The sequence below is a fragment of the Hemitrygon akajei genome, chromosome 22 (assembly GCF_048418815.1).
Source record: "Hemitrygon akajei chromosome 22, sHemAka1.3, whole genome shotgun sequence".
Classification (NCBI taxonomy): domain Eukaryota; kingdom Metazoa; phylum Chordata; class Chondrichthyes; order Myliobatiformes; family Dasyatidae; genus Hemitrygon; species Hemitrygon akajei.
This window is the reverse complement of record NC_133145.1, coordinates 25,752,591-25,774,549: the sequence shown is the minus strand read 5'-3', so window position 1 is coordinate 25,774,549 and position 21,959 is coordinate 25,752,591. Positions and strand designations below refer to the sequence as shown.

The window sequence follows — 21,959 nt, the reverse complement described above, 5'->3', positions numbered from 1 at the left end:
CTGAACCAAAACATGTACAGACAAATGTAATTTTAGATTACAAACACAACTGTACAGAACAAATATGTGCTCTAAATCAGAATCTTAACTTCTGTTTCAATTAAAGTTTTGTAATTGAAATCTGCTTTACAAAGTATTAGCTTTCAGTTGCTCTGCAATCGGCTCACTCCTTGCCTGATGGTGTTGGTTTGTGCTGTGATTCAGAGTTAACCAGAGCCACTCAATACTTAGATCAAGTGGATACTCAATGAGCTTTAGCCAATTGTTTAATCACACAGATCAGATGCATTAAATACTGGTTATTCCCCTCTAATCAGATGTACATATCTATTTCTCTTATAATAGAATGACTGGTTGAACATCAAAACTTTATAAGAAATATCAGCAGTTTGGTATGGAGGGCAGAGCATAGTCATAATGGCGCTAATGACGACTTCTTTGCATGCATCTTCAGAAACAGCTCTATTTCTATCTTTGATATCTCTTTTTTCCCCTTTCAGGGTTCTTTTGAAGACCCTGACCTAGAGTTACAATCTGACTTTGGTTCTTTGCGGGAATGGGACTGGCTCTCAGGGCCTCACGGCCGGCTGCTTTTTGATATCCCAAAGATGCAGCCTGGAAGACTAGCGTGCCTTCAGGATGCCGGATTTTCGGGGCTCTGGAGACGGGCGGATTCAACGCTGATGCCACCGACTGAGGCGTCACCAGGAGAACACGGGACATCAGAAGCAGCGGGCTCCGCACACAGAGACCTGAGCTCTTTGGGCACAGAGCTCAGAAAAAGCAATGCAACAGACTTTTAGCACCATAAATCAGCCAGCTGTTGGTTATGTCTCCCCTCTCACAGTGAAACGGGGACACCTCTTTTTCCCTGTGGTATGTTGAATATCGGGTGAATGAGTAGTCTTTAGGGTACTGCAAGTCTGTGTCTTTATTGATGCTTTGCTGCACGCTTGAGTGCTCAGTGGGGGGGGGTGCTAATGCTTTTTTGCTGGTGGGGGAGGGATGGGAGGTCGTTGCCTTGCTACTGATTGTGCATGGGGGGGAGCTGGTGGGGGCTTTGGGGCTCTAACATTTAACTGTCATTCATTCTTTGGGGCACTCCATTGGTTTCATGGATGTTTGCAAAGAAAAGCAATTCAGGATGTATATTGTATACATTTCTCTGATATTAAATGTACCTATTGAAATACTTGTCTATCCCCATATTACTACCAATAGTTTTGGTATTTCCATGTACACATGAACCTGTTGGTAGCTTTCTTCAGTGTTTCTTCCACTGGGCTCAGGTACATGGTGTCCAGTAGGTGTGAGTGAAATTGCAGAGATTCCCCCTCACAGTTACAATATTAGAGCTGAGCCAAGCAATTCTTCATTGATTTCATTAGAGGAAAATCTTTGAGAGAACTATGGTAAGTATTAACATTTGGAAACAATATACTAAAGATACTCCCCCTGCACCAAGCCTAGTGAATGACTGCCAATCCAGCACATCATGTCCCAACAGAATTGCTTACATTTCAACAATCCACTTATTCTTATAAAACTCAGTAAATATGGGCACAGTCAACCCAGTTACCCCTTGTTGACAGTCCTATCATTCAAAAAATCAGTCTGGTGAATCTTTGTACAATTCCCTCTCTGACAATATTGTGGCAAGCATTTGGCCCAGATGAGGAAGCTCGTTGAACTCAACAACTGTTTTATTGTGATAGACACAAAACAGAGCAGGTACCATGACCCAGAGAGTGAACCCAACTAGTCTCACTCTGAGGGGGAGAGGTGATCATCACACAGCCCGGTTACAGTTAGGGTGACCCACTAATCCATAAGCAAATAACTGTATAACCCAAGCTAAAATGTCACAATAAATGAACTGGAACTCCCCACCATAATCCCACAAAAGCATTTTAACAATAAAGAGTACTGGTCATTAGAAATGCAGGGGCAGGCTGTCAACCATGCCCCCCCCCCCCAAGCGTCACAATATTCCTTCTTCAGTGAGGAGAGCAAGCTGCACACTCCAAGTGTCACAAACTGCAACAGGACATCTTTCCACCTGTACTCAAAACCTCTTGAGTTGAACTTTCCTAGCATGTATCCTGGATACCCAATAAATTGTGCACTGTATGTTAACTCTCTAATTCACAGTAATGAATAAGGAGCATAGGAAAGCCTTTATGGTGAAAATAAAACATGATCATATGAAATACAATTCCATCATTAAACTGTGAATTTCAATTCTGAATTCTTTGGCTGCAGATAAGATATGAATTGATCAGCTCATGGATATATTTTATCTTCAATAGAGTCAACAATATTCCTGTTCTTGTTTTAACTTTTATTAGGTTGAAGTATTTAGAAGGTTGATTAACAGCTAGATTTTGCAATAGCTACAAGTCAACAATATTCTCAGTTGAAATATCAGAAACGCAGAGTGCAATTTATCAGCTATAAGTATGATTTGAAGAGACACAAAAACAAGCTTCAAAAGGTTTCGGCAACACAGTAGACATGAAGCAATGAAGAGAACGTATTCAACTTCGTTATCCTTTAGGGAAAGAAGACCTTTACTTTTCAATATACAAGTTGAGCACCCCTTATCCGAAATGTTTAGATTTTGGATGTTTTCAGATTTTGGATGTTTTCAGATTTTGGAATACTTACAGTTATCTAATGAGATAGCTCAGGGATAGGACCCAAGTCTAAAATTCATTTACATTACATATACAGCTTATATATGTACTCTCAAGATAGTTTCATATAACATTTTTAATCATTTTGTGCATGAAACAATAATGTGTACTTTGAACCACCCAGAAAGGTAAGCAATCACTACCTGTGCTGCCATGTAGACAATCAGTGGCTGTCTGGTAACACCATCATCCCCAACTCTGAATTTATGTGCTACCGGTAGGCAGTCTTTGTTTTATACTTGTTCATCACACATACATACTTAACAATAAAATATATTCCATACCATTAAGATAATGAAAATATAATGTGTGCAGGGTAACAAAAGCAGCTCAGCAGCATCGGGAGAATACCTGAATCAGATGTTGAACAACAGCAAACAATATCAAGCTTTCAGTCTCCAGCTATGATATGGTGTTCTGATTAAAATGTTACAGTACACTGGATTTGCATTTTACTTTTTTTCAGGTTTTATTTAAGGTATAAAAACAAAAGATTAAATTTAATTACAGGTATATGTAATGAAAACTGAAAAAAGTCAACATTTTATTTTCAAACTATTAATAAGAAGAAAGCTCGGTAGTGCCTCTACTTCCTTTTGAGTTTGTGAAGACTCGACAACACATTTAAAACATTGAGGAGAGTATATTGACTGGCTACATCAGAGCCTGGCGTGGAAACACTAATGCTCTTGAATGGAAAATCCTGCAAAAAGTAGTGGATTCGGCCCAGTCCATCAGGGGTAAAGCCCTCCCAACCTTTGAGTACATCCACATGAAACGCTATCATGGGAAAGCAGCATCCATCATCAGGGACCCTACCACCCAGGGCATGCTCTCTTCTCACTGCTGCCTTCAGGAAGAAGGTACAGGAGCTCCGGACTCACACCACCAGTTTCAGGAACAGTTACTACCCCTCAACTTCACTTGCCCTATCATTGAAATGATCACAACAAGATGAATCTCAGGGTCGTGGTGACATAATTTGACAATAAATTGAACTTAATGCAATAAAGACACTGGTCATGTTACACTTAAACATGAAATTCAGATTTCATGCAAATATAATATGTTTATAATCACCAAACAATGTAATGATCTTCGCTTACAAAAGAAAACAAATGCAGTCCCAGGCACTGTAACTATTGAGAAACTTAAGGGAGGGGGTATATCATCATTGCATCAAAGCATTGAGGGACCTGGAAGCAGATGCTCTCAAGATGAGGAGGCACTGTGCTGGATAACTTTTTAAAATGTTGCTTCCACTGTCATCTGCCTCATTTTCCATTTGTGGTGTCATGTCAGCACTTTAAAAAATTTCAGTTTCGGAGATCTTTGAACCTTGGATTTTCAGATAAGGGGTGCTCAACCTATATTGCCCCCTGTATATTATGTTGTAGGTTGAATACGTTACTTTATTGAAATTGGAAAGTTCTTCATGTGTGAGCATATTCTGCTGGCAACTGAATTCCATCCTGCTTTCATCTAGCATTTACCAGTGTTGCTTAGTGAAAACAGCATAAAAGCTTGTGGTCAGCTCCCGAATAAAGCTCACAGAAGACATCCACTTTAACTGAAGGGATTCACTTATCTAAAATACCAAACAGACATCTTTCATACAGAATTCCAATTGGACGTTTATTTATACAATAGCCCAGGGCCCTGACTCTCTTACAAAGATAACTGATAATTCACACTCAATAACATTTGAAATTGGCCATAAAATGATGACTATCTGTCGGAGTATCAGAGACTCGTGTCATTTGGTCATCTCTCTTGAGAAAGAAAAGGTCAGAAGTTGCCTGAAAGCTATCATTACCTCTGATTTATTGACTCACAAGATTATCCCAAAATTGTCATAAAATCAGACACGCTTCAGCATGTTTTTGGATCCTACTATTCCACATGGTTAGTCAACTTGAAACTTGAAGCAGCCTGCAGAACTCAATTCTTCCGTAGAACAAAGAATAGTACAGCACAGTACAGACGCTTTGGGCCATGATGTTGTGCCACTTTTTAACCTACTCCAAGATTAACTTAACACTTCCCTCACTCATAGCCTTCCATTTTTCTTGCATCCATATACATATCTAAGAGTCCCTTAAATATTCCTAATGTATTTGCCTCTGTTGCCACCACTGGCAGCACGTTCCATGCACCTACCACACTCTGAGTAAAAACCCTACCTTTGACATCCCCCCACCATACTTTCCTTTAATCAACTTAAAACTATGCCCGCTCATATTAACCATTTTACTCTCAGGAAAAAGGTGTTAGCTGCCTACATGATCTATTCCTCTTATCATCTTATAGAGTTCTACTGAGTCACCTCTCATCTACCTTTGCTCCAAAGAGAAAAGCTCCAGCTCTCTCAATCTTTCCTCCTCAGACATGCTCGCTAATCCAGGCAGCAGCCTGGTAAAGCTCCTCTGCACCTTCTCTAAAGCTTCTGTATCCTTCCCACCTACAAAGAGCTGAACAAAACGGAACACAATATTCCAATGTGGACTAACCTTAATTTTATAGAGCTGCAACATTCCCTCATGGATATCAAACGCAATCTCCCAACTAATGAAGGCTAACATACTACTCGAAACTTTAACCACCCTATCAACTTGTATGGTAACTTTGAGGCACCTAGGGACATGGACCCTAAAATCCCTCTGTTCCTCCATACTACTAAAAGTCCTACCATTAACTCTGAATGCCCTATTCAAGGTTCATCTTCCATAGTGTATCACTTCACAGTTACTGCCAATAAAGCCCAGAAAATTCTCTCAGATATAAACAACGTAGGTAGCCCCTTCACTCGGACTTACTTAAACTTGTTCCATCAGTAAATTCGCAAAGTCAGTAACTAATGCAGCTCTGGGAACTGAATGAGTTCAAGTGTACTGAACTCCTGGTGGGATGCAATGAGTTCCGTGTCATCAAGTCAAGTTTATTGCCATGTGAAAAACTACATGTATGCACAGGTGCAATGAAAAACATATATGGAGCAATATCAAAGGCACACAGCATCATAGACAGGACATGTGGAGGAAATTCTACAAGAAATATACAAGAATAGAACAATTACAACCAAAAATAAAGAAGGTCTATTGTAGTGCAAAGTGATTAAAGTGTCATTACACTGAGGTCGTGTCTAGGGCTGTCCAGGTTGGTCCAAGGACTGATTGCTGGAAGTGAAGTAGTTGCACTTGAATATGCTGTTGTGGGACTTCAGACTTGGTCCATGCCCAAAAAAAGCTCAAACTAAGCACTTGTTTGATCTTATGTTTATTTTTCCAAATGACCTCCTTGCTACGAGGACAGATCTCCGGTCAGTGTTGTCATGGAAGGTGACCACTCCCTCTAAAACTAAGCAAATGTAGAATGCTTTGGTCACGTGTGGTACATGTGTTAAGTACTTTCCATGTACATGAGTACTGGAGGAAATGGGAAGGTAGAATGCAGGTGAAACCAGAGGGACCACATACCGATGCAATTCATGGTTATGCACCTTGCTTTTTTCAACTTTAATTATTTATTCCCATTATGTACCTTCCAGAAAATAATGAGGACAAGTCTTGTACATTTGAATGTGAATACTGTGAGTTGTAAGAGAGTGCAGAGTTGAATGTTAGGTTTGTCTGAAAGTAAAAATTAAGATCAAGAGTAGGGTCAATAGTTAGAAAAAATAGTTCAAATTGGTATGAGGGACCAATATCAAAAATTAGATTTTGGATTAGGCAGGGGTGCAACACCAGAACGGGAAAAAAAATATTCATAATGTGGTTATGCTGCAAAGCTTATTGCTCCTCCTGTAAGATGTGCGATTGTGACATACATAATGGTCTCCATGGTGATGACATCAGCAGGAAGTCACCCAACTTCAGCTCCTGATTAAAAAGGTCAAGGAACTGGAGCTGAAGGTAGAGGTGCTCAAGACCATCTGGGAAGCTGCAAACCTCCTGGATGAGACTTTCACTGAGGTGGTCACCAAGGGAGTGCACGCTTCAGATAGTAGATGTGTGATAACCTTAAATGTAAGGGGAGTAAGCAGGCAGTGCAGGGTTCCCCAAGGCCATTCCCCTCAGCAACAAGTATACCCCTTTCGATACAGTTGGGGGTGTTGGGTGGGGGGAAATGACCTATCAGGACACAACAGCAGCAGCAGCCAGGCCAGTGGCACCGTGGCTGGCCCTGAGGCTCAGCAGAGACGGGTAATTTCAGGCAGAGCAAGAGTGATAGGAGACACAATAGGGGGGCAGGCAGTAGATTCTGTGGTTGTGAAAGAGAAATCAGGAAGGTGTGTGCCTCCTACACACCAGGACCCAGGATGTCTCAGAGTGATTGCAGAAGGTTATAAAGAGGGAGGGGGAACAGCCAGAGGCTGTGTACACATTGGCACCAGTTGCATAGGTAGAAAGGTGGAAGAGGTCCTTTGTAGTGAGTATAGGGAGTTAAGGAGAGGCTGAAGGGCAGGACCACCAAGGTAGTAATCTCTGGGTTTCTCCAGGTACCATGTGCTAGATAGGGCAGGAACAGGATGATAGTACAGATGAATGAGAGGCTGAGGGTGTGGTGCAGGGGGTAAGCTTTTAGATTTTTGGATCACAGCGATCTCTTCTGGGGAAGGTACAACTTGTACAAAAATGATGGGTTGCAACTGACCCGAGAGGCACCAATATCCTTGCAGTCAGGATTGCTAGAGTTGGTAGAGAGGGTTTAAACTAATTTCACAGGGGGATGGGAATCAGAGTGTTATGGTTGAGGGCGGAGCACTTGGTATACAAGACGATGCATTGTGTAGTGAGACTGTGGGGGATAATAGGGCAAAATTGCAGTCAGTGGGATGGGTTGAAGTGTAATGAGGGGCAAAATCAAAGAGGGGGATGGTGTTATATTTGAGTTCATGCAGTATACAGAATTTGCAAGATGATCTAGTAGCACAGTTAGAGATTGCCAGGTATGACATTGTGGGCATCACTGAGTAGTGGCTGAAAGAAGATCATAGCCGGAAGTTGAAAATCCAAGGATACACTTTGTACCGAAAGGGCAGACAGCATGGCAGAGCGGGTGGAGTGGCTCTGTTAATAAAAAGATGAAATTAAATCCTTAGAAAAATGTATCACAGGACCGGAAGATGTAGAATCCTTGTGGGTAGAGCTAAGAAACTGCAAAGGTAAAAAGACCCCGATGGGAGTTATATACAGTCCTCCGAACAGTAGCCAGGATAAGGGGTACAAATTACAATGGGAGATAGAAAAGGCATGTAAAAAGGGCGATGATACTATAGCCATGGGGGAGTTCAATATGCAGGTAAATTTGGAAAATCAGGTTGGTGCAGAATCCCAAGAGATGTAATTTATAGAATGCCTACTACGGCAGATTGTGGGTGTACACTATGGGGGGGGGGGGTGTGGTTGTGTAATGAACTAGACTTGATTAGGGAGTAAAAACAGGAATTCTTAGGAGAGAGTGACCATAATATGATAGAGATCACCTTGTAGTTTGAGAGAGAAAAGATAAAGTCAGATGTATCAGTATTACAGTGAATTAAAGGGAATTGAAGACGCATAACTGAGCTAGCCAGCCAAAGTTGATTGGATGGAGACACTAGCAGGGATGATGGCAAAACAGCAATGGCGGGAGATTCTGGGTATAATTCAAAAGGCTCAGGATAGATATATCCTAAAGACAAGAAGTGTTGTAAAGGGAGGATGAGGCAACCGTGGCTGACAAGGGAAGTCAAAGTCAGCATAAAAGGAAAAGGAGGTGCATATAATATACTAAAACTTAGCGAGAAGTTAGAGGATTCAGAAGCTTTTAAAAGCCAACAGAAAGCAACTAAAAAAGCAATAAGTAGAGAGAAGATTAAATATAAAGGTAAGCTAGCCAATAATGTAAAAGAGGATTCCAAAAGTTTTTTCCAATATATAAGAATAAAAGACAAGAGTGGACATTGGACTACTGCAAACTGATGCTGGAGAGGTAGTAATGGGGGCAAAGTAATGTCAGATGAACTTAAGTGATTTGCCTCACATTTCATTGGGGAAAGTACTGGTAGAATGCCAGAAGTTCAAAAGTGTCGGGGGCAGAAGGGAGTGCCGTTGCCATTACTAAGGAGAAGGTGCTTGGGAAGCTGAAAGGAGATGGATTTACACCCCAGGATTCTGAAAGAGGTAGCTGAAAAGATTGTGGAGGCATTAGTAATTATCTTTCTGGAATCACTAGGTTTTGGAATGGTTCCAGAGGACTAGTAACTTGCAAATGTCACTCCATTCTTTAAGGTGGGGGTGGGGGTGGGGGTGGAGGCAGAAGAAATGAAATTATTGGCCAGTTAGCCTGACATAAGTGGATGGGAAGATGTTGGAGTCCATTATTAAAAATGAGGTTTTGGGGGTACTTGCAGGCACATTATAAAGTAGGCCAATGTAAGCATGGTTTCGTTAAGAGGAAATCTGGACTGACAAACCTGTTGGAAATCTTTGAGGAAAGGTCGATGGGAGTACGCAGCACAGATTAGATGGGACCAAGGGTCCGTTTCAGTGTGGAAATTTTCTTTGATTCCATGACTCTAAATATCAGGCAGAATAGACAAAGAAGAGTCATTGGGCATTGTTTACTTGGATTTTCAGGTCTTTGACAAGGTGCTCACATGAGGTAGCTTAACAAGATAAGAGCCAATGGTATTACAAGAAAGATACTAGCATAGATAGAAGATTAGCAGGAGGCAAAGAGTAGGAATAAAGGGGGCTTATTATGGCTGGCTGCTGGCAACTATTGGTGTTCTGCAGCAATTAGTTTGGGCCACTCCTTTTCACATTATATGTTAATGATTTGGATGTTGGAACTGATGATTTTGTGGCCAGGTTGGCAGATGTTACAAAGATAAGTGGAGAAGCAGGTAGTTTTGCAGGAGGACTAAAGATTGGGAAAATGGACAAAAAAATGGAAGATGAAATATAGTGTAGCGCAGTGTACGTCATGCTCTTGTTAGAAGGAAGAAGGAATAAAGGCATGGACTGTTTACTAAATGAAGAAAAAAATACAAACATCAGAGGTGCAAAGTGACTCAGAAGTCCATGTGCAGGATTCCCTAAAGGATAACTTGGAGATTGAGTCTCCAAGGCAATGCAATGCTGGCATTCATTTTGAAATGACTGGAATACAAGAACAAGGATGTGATTCTGAGGCTTTATTAGCCATTGGTCAAACCCCACAGAGCATTCTGAGCAGTTTTGGGCCCCTTATCAAAGAAAAGTTGTGCTGGTATTAGAGAGGGTGCAGAAGAGGTTCACAGCAATTATTCTGGGAATGGAAGTGTTAATTATGAGGAGTGTTTGATATTTCTGGGCCTGTACTCACTGGAGTTTAGAAGAATGAGGGGGGGATCTCATTGAAACCTATTAAATATTGAAAAGCCTAAGATAGAGTGGACATGAAGAGGACATTTCCTATCAGAGGGCTAAGTCTCAGAATAAATCAATTTCCACTTAGAAAAGAGACGAGGATTAACTTTTTTAGCTAGGGGTGGTAAATCTGTGGAATTCATTGCAATGGACTGTGGAGACATCACTGAGTACATTTAAACTGGAGGCAGGATAAGTGAAGAGAATGCATATATTCGTCATTTTATAGACAAACCTTGTGGACAACAGGGGGACACTGAAGGCTCAGCAAATGAGCTTACTCTTACAACCTTGGCAGTGATAAGTTTAATTGTAACAATGAAATGTTCAGCCATAGTGTGCAGACCTGAGAGGTTCAAGTAACACTGAGGACCACTGGAAGGTGGTGGGTCATGTTTTATTTGCAGGTATCTATATACATTCCGTTTATATAGCTTCAATCTTACCTATTTCATCTCGGTTCAAGCCTACGCTATACCTAGATCCTGCTACAGATGGATCCAGCAAAATTAATCGAATAGTTATGAGTGGAGCCAAGCATTGTTCTATCAATGAAGCACATGATCCAGAGATAGTCCCTGAAGCAGCTGGAAATACTGTGTTTGAAGCCAGTAATGTAAGCTGGAGCTGCTATGGTTTGTTTTTGACCACCCCCTCACCCATGTCCTTCTTTGGGTCAGGTTTAACTCCAATCATTGGCAGATTTTCCCATTTGTTCTTTGATCATGAGGCAACCCTCGTGGAACTTTATACTCACTGGAATTTAGAAGATTGAGGGGAGATCTTATTGAAACGTATAAAATTCTAAAGGGATTGGACAGGCTAGATGCAGGAAGATTGTTTCCGATGTTGGGGAAGTCCAGAACGAGGGGTCACAGTTTAAGGATAAAGGGGAGGCCTTTTGGGACCGAGATGAGGAAAAACTTCTTCACACAGAGAGTGGTGAATCTGTGGAATTCTCTGCCACAGGAAACAGTTGAGGCCGGTTCATTGGCTATATTTAAGAGAGAGTTAGATATGGCCCTTGTGGCTAAAGGGATCAGGGGGTATGGAGACAAAGCAGGTACAGGATTCTGAGTTGGATGATCAGCCATGATCATACTGAATGGCGGTGCAGGCTCGAAGGGCCAAATGACCTACTCCAGCACCTATTTTCTATGTTTCTATGTAACCCTCTGCTCTATAATGGTATATTGTTTTTTTTTAGGGTGAGCAGAGCAATGCATACCTCTCTTCTGGCTTACAAAAAACAACTTACTAATGCCACTCTACTACAATATTGACAGCTGCCTTTATAAAAATTTTCATTTAACTGTGCTGCTCTTTGATAAGGCTAGGTGGATGTGAATGAACTCTACTAGGTTTATGGCTACAATTCTTTTAAGAATAAGACTTAGCTGGACAATTACACCGACCAACAAAGATCTTGCTTCCTGAAAACCTTCGGGTGTATCTTATGGATTTTGGGCTGCTGATCATGAAAATCACCAGGTAGTTTCCCTATCATGCACCACTTTATTGAAATTACTTGTATTGACTGTTTCAATTCATAATTCAAGTCAATTAAAAAGTTGTCCACAATGTAAGCTGAAACCATCGAGTATAGTATGTCACAAAGATTAATTTTCTGCATCCCATTTAGACTTCTTCCCTGCAAATCTTGGCACTGCCAGTGACAAGCATGGCGAAAGGTTTCACCAAGACATTGCGGTCATGGAAAAATGGTATCACGGCAACTGGAATTAATCAATGATGGCTGATTATTGCCGGATACCTAAGCGAGAAGCCTCAGACACTGAGTACAAATAAAAATCATCAACAAAACATTTTAGTTTAGTTGCACTACTGCAAAACATCAGCACTGTTATGCAATTAAATGCATTAAGCAAGTGCTGTGTGACTGAGGAGCTCAGAGATACAGAGAGAGCTATGCGTCCTAGTGAATGATTCACAAAAGGCTAGTACACAACTACAGCAAATAATTAAGAAAGCCTAGCGCTTACAAAAATGAATACAAAAGGCTGTTTTAAAGATATTGGTAAGACCCCACATTGAGTATCATGCAGTGCATTGGCCTGCTTATTCAAGGATGGGTGATAATGCATTCAAAGTAGTCTGGAGAAGAATGATGAGGGGATGCCACAGTAAAAGTAGTTAGTGCAACACTATTACAGCCCAGGGCATCAAAGTCATGGTTTCAATTCCAGTGACCTCTGTAAGAAGTTTGTAGCCCTCTACCGTGAGCGTGGGGATGTCCTTCGAGTGCTCCAGTTTCCTCCCACAATCCAAAGGTGTACCAGTTGGTAGGGTAATTGGTCACTGTAAATTGTTCCAGCATTTGGCTAGGTTAAAGCGGGAGTTCCTGGGTAGCATGGCTCGAAGCACCATAAGGGCCTATTCCATACAGTATCTCAATAAATAAATAAAAGTATAGTAATGTCTAAAATAGGCAGTTTGTTTAATGACAAAGGGGTAGACAGACTTGACTCATACAGGCTGGAGTGCAAGGGGTGTTGATTGAAAAATATAAGATCCTGAATAGTCTTGTCAAGGTGGATATAGAGAGTTACATCTTGTGAAGGAAGAGCTGTTCTTCACTGGCAGTATTATGTAGCCTTCACTCTGGTGCATTGATAGTGTGCTAACTGAACTCTGTCAGAATTTTGGCTTTGCACTGGAAGAAATTTGCCTTGTGTTATGTGTTCATTATTTTTATGCCTTTATCTAAAGCATACTCAACAGAACTATTGACATGGTAGCTGCCACTGAACTCTTGGATTGATATCAAGCTATGAAGACACAGATTTTGGTGCTGCCCAAGCACTTTGTTACTGCTGTTTTCTGTTGCAAGATTTCTTATCAGTCTACCATTTACGTAGTAGTTGTTATGCCCTCATTACAAAGCCAAAACTGAGCTTTTACAAGGTCTATGAAGTTGTAGTTCCCAGTCACTCCATAATTTCTGTGATAGGAGGAGGTCAAGAATGCTTTCCCTGGTGTCAGTTCCTTTAGTACCTGTCACTGGTCCAGAACCAGCAGATACTTAACTCAGTACTCAGACTATTAATCAGCAGATAAATCATTTATAGCACAATAAGATTATTTCATATAAATACCACCAAGATCCATTAATATTCTACATAATACTGCATTCTCCCAACATCTGTGAGCACACATGACACAAAATATACTCTAAATAAGCTGTAATTCAATTAGATATAGTTTATTCATGTTATGAATGTACCACAGCTCTGAGGGGCCGAAGGGTGCGGGGTAGCCCCCTCCTTTGTGAGAATCGCAAGATCACTATTAAGTCAGTTCAGGAGACCCAGGAAATGAGAGAAAGACATGCAGAATCCACAAGTTGTTGGAATGTGTCTTGGCCTCCAAGAGGCGGACCCATTGATGCCGGCTATTGTCTCTTGGAGACGGACTTGTGTATTGCATCCTGTACGATGCATCGACGCCCCAGGCAATGAAACGAGGGGGAGGTTGGTGGAGGGATTGCCTCATCCCAACCTGATTGACATCTGAGACCCTGTGAGTCAGGATAAAAAGAGGGTCTGTGGGAACAGCCCCTCAGACGCACCAGAAGAAACGCCAGCGATCCCGTAATAGCAAGAAACCAGGGGAAAGGCCACGTGCATCCGGTTCCATTTGCCCTGGAATCGGTGGGCCCTTTTTCCACGGCCGAAAGGTTTTTAGCTAACAACGGGGAAACCAACTCCTAATGACTCTCGAAGGATTGACATCATAAAAGGAATGGGCAAGTTTTAAACCCGTTTTTCTCTCTGACCCAAAAAGCTGCAGCTTGAATGAACTGAGTGACTTTCATATTTCCATTGGACAATACATTATCCCCTAGACAACGATAGAGCTATTTCTTATTATTATTATTATACCCGCGCTTTTAGATTTAGTATTGACGACGTATATTATCTGTATGTTTGCATTGACATTGTTTTGTGTATTTGTATCAATAAATACTGTTAAAAATAGTACCATCAGACTTCAATGGACCTCTCTATCTTTGCTGGTAAGTGACCCAGTTACGGGGTACGTAACATTCATTATATAGCTGGAATTTCAGCACAATCGAATAATAAATGCCAGTTAATCAGATTAGCTACACATGAATGGTTACTTTAATTTTATTTTCCCTTTCTTGACTTCTGTAGGAGGCAGATAATTCTCGGGTCAAATGACCAGTTGAGAAACTGAAGCATTTGTTCCTTTTGGAAGATCCTGACTGGTTATCCAAAAGAGATGATGATATTTATGCAGCAGACAGTACAAATTAGGTTGGATGGCTCACAATTCAGCTCAATCAGCCTATTTGTACAGAATATGAAATGACAAAAAATGACAGAGTTCCTGACCTGGTTCCATTCCCTTAAAATAATTTTCTCTTTAAAGAAATAGCAATCATCGAAGTGTTTTATGACAATTTCAGGATATGAAAAATGAGGCATTTGTGGTTCTACGAATCAGCCGCAGAATATCACTAGGAAAACTATGAAGAATTATTTTGAGAAATGACTATTGTTTTCTTTTCTCTAATCCCTCCCTTTCCAATTCCTCACACTGCCAAACTAGCATCCAAATAAGATGGACATTTTTAGTCCTTCCTGCCTATAAACTGGACAGGTGATTTCCCCACATCGTTACTTAACCATCCATTAGAATATACACAAGAAGAAAGGTGTGTGCCTGATCTCTTCTGTTGGTAAGTTGCCATAACTAATTGGTACCTCAGGAGTTAGGGATCACTGCAGGAAGTCCTGTGATTGTAAGCTTGACTTCTTCCCATTCTACGGCATCTCGCTGTACAATTCTTGTCGCAATACAAATGTACGCTTGCAACAGCAGGGCAGGAATTTGATGGAAAAGGTGGGCACAAATTTTTAGTGACTGTGTGATGCACCATCAATAACTCTCCGAGATGTGAGGCGAGATATTGGCTTTTATTGACTGGAAGAAAGAACAAGCAGTAATTGACCACCATACTACATCCTGGAGACTGAGGGCCAGGCTCAGGCCTCAATCGCCTTTATACCGGGGTCTGTGGGAGGAGCCACAGTCAGTGGGAAGAGCCACAGAAGCATTCAGCAGGGGGGCGTGTCCAGACAGGTATATGTAGTTCACCACACTGTGAATATTTCTTAAACTTACATTTCTACACACGTCATCCACATCAGAGTAATATCATGGAATTGATTACTTCTTGGTGTTTGTAGAGGATTTTCCTCCTTGGTTATTTCTGTGGTTACTTGACCTGAATATCACCTGTACTATAGAGGAACTGTGTATAGAACAGCCCATGCTTTCAACCAAAGTGTCAGTAATACTAGTGATGTAATTCAGTTTCCCTTACCTTCAAATCAGGAATGCCATAGCCTTTTCTTAAAGTGATCTGGAAGACTTCTAATGAACTGATGTAAGCAGCAAGCCTTGTAAGGCTCTGTTTGCCACTTCCCCCAACACCAACAAGAAGTGCATTTCCTCTGGGAAACTCCAAAATCCGGTTAATCCGGCAGCTGGGACAAATAAAATGGTGAGATAATTATTCATTGCTTACAATCGTTTTGTATCAGTAACAGCACGAAGGAAAAAAGCATGCATTCTTACATGTGACTCATGGCATCCTCAAAAAGAACTAAGCTCATTGCAGCATTTACTTCATTGTAATTATCCAGCGTTTCCATCAAGATTTTGTTCAAGGAATCCCAGTTCTGTACGGGCATGTACTTGGGTTCTCCAACCCCACTGGAAAAGTGGCAGTACATGTTCATAATTTTAGCCTGCTCCAGGGTCTCCTCCATGTCCTAGGGTACAAAAAAGCCACATGTCATTTTTTCCTAAAACCAGCTTGGTACTTTTAATACATAGTTGATTATTCTTGTTCATTAGATAATTGTGCAATATTTTAAAAATCAAACAGAAGCATCATCACTCCTGCACTAGATGCATCAATGGGCTCCAAACATTTTTAATCATAGGGTAATAACTAATCGGGCGTCTACCCTGTGTTTTACCTGCATTTTAATCTGCATTTATGTCTATATATTAGATTTTTGCCTTGTGGTAGAAATAATAAATAATACTGGATGAAAAAATCAAAAAGAACCTTAAATCAGCAGAGATACAAGTTTCCAACTTTTGTTCCAAACAAAGTGTTTATCCCTTCTACTTTATCCAGTCACATTGGATTTGCATGCTGCTCTCCAGAATGAATGGCTATTGACTGTCCTCCAGACTAGTGGTATTTTGAGACATGGAGGGTGAGGTATGAAAGGGGGAGGGTTGATTTCTACTCCATACTATTTTGATTGACAAGACAAAACAGGGCCAATTTAAACAAATCAATTTCCTGTGATTTCCAAGATGCTTGCTGGATGGTTTTAAGGCAATGTCTTGAATGACTGTTGTGCCCTCTTTAACACATTTATTTGTCTTGGAGCCTGAAACTATGGCACATACATCAAAGAACTTCTTCACCAATTCTGTCTGGATTTTATCAAAGACACTGAAGTCTTTTTCATCCATCATCTTATCCCTGTAGACACGATTAGATTCGTGCTGGTATAACGTGACCAAATCTTGAGGAGTTTTCAGACATTCAGGTGTACTGAAGAGAATACCCTGTGAAAAGCACATAAAACGTTGCATTAGCAACACAAGTAATTTGTTGAAATGAAAAAAGATGTACAATTTTACAGTGACTTTCACAACTTCATTACAAGTACTTCTTTTCCAGACCATGCTCAATGGGATTTTGTAACTGATCAAGAAACTAGGCTTAATTCTTATTCGGGAACTTCATTAAAATTATTTCATAATTCATTATCCTGGAGAAAAATCATTAAGGAAGTAGAGGAATCAAACTCCAAAAAGAAACAATTCCTATGAGATTCAAATTTTCCTTCAATATAACTCAACTATTCGCCATGCTTCAAGTGCTGTTAGACACTGAAATCCAGAGGGCTATTATTGTACTTCCAAGAGAGATGTTTAACTTAGTTACAAGGTATATTAGATAGATCATTACACAATCTGTATCCTTGGAAGAGGGAAGTTCATAAATGGCCAAAGTTAACTGCAGCACAGGACACCAGAATGATCAATGAGATTGTCTGCCTGGTGTCAGTGTAAAAAAAATATAGAGAATTACCTTTACAACCTTTAAAAAACTTTTTTTGAGAATAACAATAACAACGTATAGTATAATTAGAAATAACAAACAATGCTCTTACAGCTGTCAATAGGTCACCACTAAAGCTCTACTGGTTGCTTCATTATAGGAAGGATGTGGAGGCTTTCTAGAGGATGCAGAGGAGATTTACTAGGATTCTGCCTGGACTAGAGGGCATGTCATATGAAGATAGGTTAAGCAAGCTAGGGTTTTTCCACTATGGAGCAAAGGAGCATGAAAGAGGTGTATAAGATGATAAGAGTTACAGTTAGAGTGGACAGCTAGCGCCTTTATCCCCAGAATAGCAATAGTTAATACAATAGTCCATATTTTTAAGGTAATTGGCAGAACTCTAGTTGGGGGGGGGAGGATGTCAGAAGTAGGATTTTTACACACAGAGAGACAAGTGAATTGGGACACACTGACAGGGGTGGGGTAGAGGCAGATACATTAGGAACATTTAAGAGACTCTTAGATAGGCAAATGGATGAAGGAAAGATGGAGGGTTATGGGCTCTGTGGGAGGAAAGGAATAGTAGCTTAAAAGGTCAGCACAACATTGTGGGCTGAAGGGCCTGTAGTGTGCTATACTGTTCTATGTCCTACGTAAAGATCTAGCATGCAGATAGTAGTGTGAGAGTAAAAAAATATTTCTTCTAGTGAAAAGAAACAGGTCTGCAGACACCTGAAGGCAAAGCTCCATCAGTAAACCTGTGGCTTAAAAAATAGATGGTGGTTGAAGACAGTGCAGGAGACACTGCTACTACCCAATGGCTATGACTTGCATGTTTTTCCATGCTTTGAAAGCCATCTACAGTTCAAACTCACAAAGCCCCATCCAACTGACAGCTAAGAATAAGGGTAAGCTCATTAGGAGCAGAGTCAATCTATACCTGGGTGGCAACAACACCTCAAAGTGTGATCAATTCTCATATGAGCATCCTGGACTCCATTATGACAGCAATTTATTTGGGTCATTTATGAAATTTTTGAAGTGATCATGCTCCTCTGCGCTGGGTTGTCTATGAGTCCCTGTTACATACTTTCAACAGACTGCTAATTTCTAGTAACGTTCCCAAGGACGGACACCACAGACACTCAGCCAACATTAACAAAAAGAGAAAACAGTAAAAGGCAAAAAATTATGACTCTATTAAAAAGACAAGCTGGCTAATTTCAGAAGAAATAATTTTTCTCCACTCCCATTAAGTGATTAAAACACATAAACTTAAGAGAAAAGCTGTACGTGCATAGGCAGAGAGTGATAGGAAAAGTCAGGAAGAAACTAAGAGACAGCCAAGGACCAGCTGGTACAGCATGATTTATGAGTCACTCACATTTAGAGATCTCATCATCACTGTACCAAATTTAAATCAGTCAGTACTGGCCTGTGATTTAATAAATCCGATAAAGAATTCGATGTTCTTACAACCTTATTGCCAAGACACAAGGGATGTATATGTGCAAAGGAGCAAAACAAAACTAGGATTTGTAAGAGAGTTGGAAACATTTAGGATCAAGTGAACATGGTGCTTTCAGAAGACAGATTCTGAAAGCTTGCCAAATGCCTTGCAGATCAAGAAGATCAAAAATGGAATTAATATAGACAGCCCAATTTTGAGCTTGTTTTGCCCAGAATTGTTAAGAAAGTGAGTTTTCACATAGATATGATATGACACTATATTGGCTAGACTCAATTAGATTTATTTTCAAAATGCAGTAACACTGGTAGTTAACAATCAGAACACATTGGCTGTAGTTTATATTACGCTATTCAAACTAACCTGTTTTGGGGGAAAAAATGGGAATATATAATTGTAGAAGACACAGGAATAAACCTTACTTGCCTCCCACTAGCCCATCCTTATATGAATGGACTGACCTCTGCCCCAAATTTGACCTGATCCACCACACTGATGAAGGCATGAAGTTATGTATTCAAAATTATCTATCCATTGGAGTAATTGTCATATTTTAATCATCTCCATCCAGTCATCCTAACAACATTCCTTTTATTCAACATTTTTAGATTTATTTGTGCAAAGTGTTCAAAGTTAGGTTTAAATCATTATGAGCTTCTTTTAAAGGTCATTTTTTAACATCACCCATCCTGAAATGAGACCAAAGTCTGGACATTGTTAAAATTGTGAAATCTATAACCTTAAGCCTGTGTTACTGAGGGGTTAACAAACACTGTAGTTGGTAGTGGAATTATTATGTCAAATTCATTGCCAAGTTAGCAAATACCTGGCTAATATTATTCTGCTATTATTATTGGCTAATTAATATTATGGAACATTAAATATTTTAATTTTAACTCGGGAACCTTTCCTGCATTCTTCACTAATATGGCAATGGGCTTAGTCTTTCTATGATGAAACTTGGTCTTTCATTGAATATAGCCAATTGTTGGACACACTTACTCATCATGGGCTGAGCATGGCCATTGAGCTATTTATTGAATGACCAAAAAATGGTCTACAGAACTCAAATAAATTTAAAATGTGCACAAAGGATGAGATTGTAGTTTGATTGCTCACAAAATTTTAGGGAATATCTTTATGTTGAGAAATTATAACAACAATTGCCAATTTATCAGATGTTTATGTTAAGCTGATGAGAGACCAGTAAAATGGGCCAATGAGAAAAGGAATAACAGCAGCTCAGTTTCCTCTCTAACTCCATTTCCCACTGTCATATCCTAATCAAATGAGTGTTGAACTTGCATCTCTCTATTTCAGCGCCTCTTTAGTTTACAATGGCAAATTGTTTTAACAATTCGGATACATTCATCTGATCAAAATTCTGCAGCGGAGAGAGTAATGCACTCAATTGGTTTCAAGACATTGGCAAAAGTGTCAATGAATCTGCCTTTCTTGTTATCTTTTGGAGAATGGCTGACTGAAAAAAACTAAACCTTTTTTTCCCTATAAAAATAGGAGATGTTACACCATTCAAACCAAACTCAAACATCAAAACATGGCGGTGAAAGATCAAAGTTCTGGCAATATGGCTAAGAGTGGAGCAGCTGGGAGTGGAGATCAGACGAGAGGATGAGCACAAGCTGAGATAGTCGTTGTTGAGAGGATAATAAGGGATACATGCTGTAGACAGATGTGGAAGACAGAAGTGTGAGGCATGAACCTCCACTTCAGTCAGTCAGGGCTGCAGCTTGAGGCAACAATACTGATTATAATGGGGATTGTGGCCCATGTTCGTTAAAAAAGGAGTTGGTAAGATCACGATTTCATATGCTACCTCTACAATCAGTTCAGTAAATTCCTAATGGCAGGTTATCCCGAGGCTTAATTCTATTGAGTGCTGTTATCACCAATACAGTGTTTGACCAGGTCTGGAGGAATCCCATCCTTTCCAGGTGCTTTCCCTGGGGCCAGACTGTCAATTGCCTTGCTGAGGTCCTCAGTGGTTGGTACGGAGTCGAGTTCATCCATGACAGGTAGACAATCAATGGCATCAACGGCTGAGCTAACAACATTTTCCCCTCAAGTAGAGCTCAGAGTAGTGTTCTTTCTAGCGTTCCATCTGCTTCCTTTTATCAGTGATTATTTCACCGCTGGATGACTTCAGGGTGCTGTCTTGCTCTGCAATATGCCAAGGGCCTTCTTGATGCCATCATACATCAACCTAATGTTGCCTGTCACAGCTGGTGTCTGAATGTCCTCACTGAGCTGGAGCCAGTACTCATTTGCGCACTGCCTTGCAGTCTGTTGCACTTTGCTTCCAGCAGCTCGAAGTGCCTGGGGTTTTTGGTCGGATGGTGAGCACTTGTACTCTGTGAGAGCTACACGCTTGGCTTCGATGACAGGAGTCATGATGTTGGACTTTGCCTCAAACCAGTCACTGCTCTTTGTGGTCTTTCTTCAAAAGATAGAGAGTGCTGATTCGCGGATGGTATCGCGAAGGTATGACCACTGTTCTGTTGCAGTATCTCCTTGTGACGAGGTAGTCATAGCACCCTGTACTGACCTGGCAAACTTTTCTGACTGTTTCTTCCCTGTTGTGTTGGTGCGAGGTTTTCCAGTATGTTTGGAGTGGTGGATTTTCTTCGGACGTAGTTTGATCTTGCAGCATACTAAAGCATGATCCGTATCACAGTCTGCACTGTGGTATGAGCGGGTGATTAGTACAGAGTTGATGAAAGAGCACCTGGTGATGATCCGTATCACAGTCTGCACTGTGGTATGAGCGGGTGATTAGTACAGAGTTGATGAATGAGCGCCTGGTGATGATCCGTATCACAGTCTGCACTGTGGTATGAGCGGGTGATTAGTACAGAGTTGATGAATGAGCGCCTGGTGATGATCCGTATCACAGTCTGCACTGTGGTAGGAGCGGGTGATTAGTACAGAGTTGATGAATGAGCGCCTGGTGATGATCCGTATCACAGTCTGCACTGTGGTATGAGCGGGTGATTAGTACAGAGTTGATGAAAGAGCGCCTGGTGATGATCCGTATCGCAGTCTGCACTGTGGTATGAGCGGGTGATTAGTACAGAGTTGATGAATGAGCGCCTGGTGATGATCCGTATCACAGTCTGCACTGTGGTATGAGCGGGTGATTAGTACAGAGTTGATGAAAGAGCACCTGGTGATGATCCGTATCGCAGTCTGCACTGTGGTATGAGCTGGTGATTAGTACAGAGTTGATGAAAGAGCAC

At 40.8% G+C, this 21,959-nt stretch overlaps 1 protein-coding gene across 1 annotated transcript in view; it reads right to left on the bottom strand.

Moving 5' to 3' along the window:
• dnah9 (dynein, axonemal, heavy chain 9) overlaps positions 1-21,959 on the bottom strand; it is a 550,870-nt gene that overhangs the window by 293,518 nt on the left and 235,393 nt on the right. Inside the window, exons 42-44 of the mRNA XM_073025877.1 lie at positions 16,571-16,732; positions 15,719-15,915; positions 15,465-15,627 (exon numbers count right to left, since the gene is read on the bottom strand). Of these exons, the coding sequence (XP_072881978.1) occupies positions 15,465-15,627; positions 15,719-15,915; positions 16,571-16,732 (522 nt within the window). The remainder of the gene's footprint in view (positions 1-15,464; positions 15,628-15,718; positions 15,916-16,570; positions 16,733-21,959) is intronic.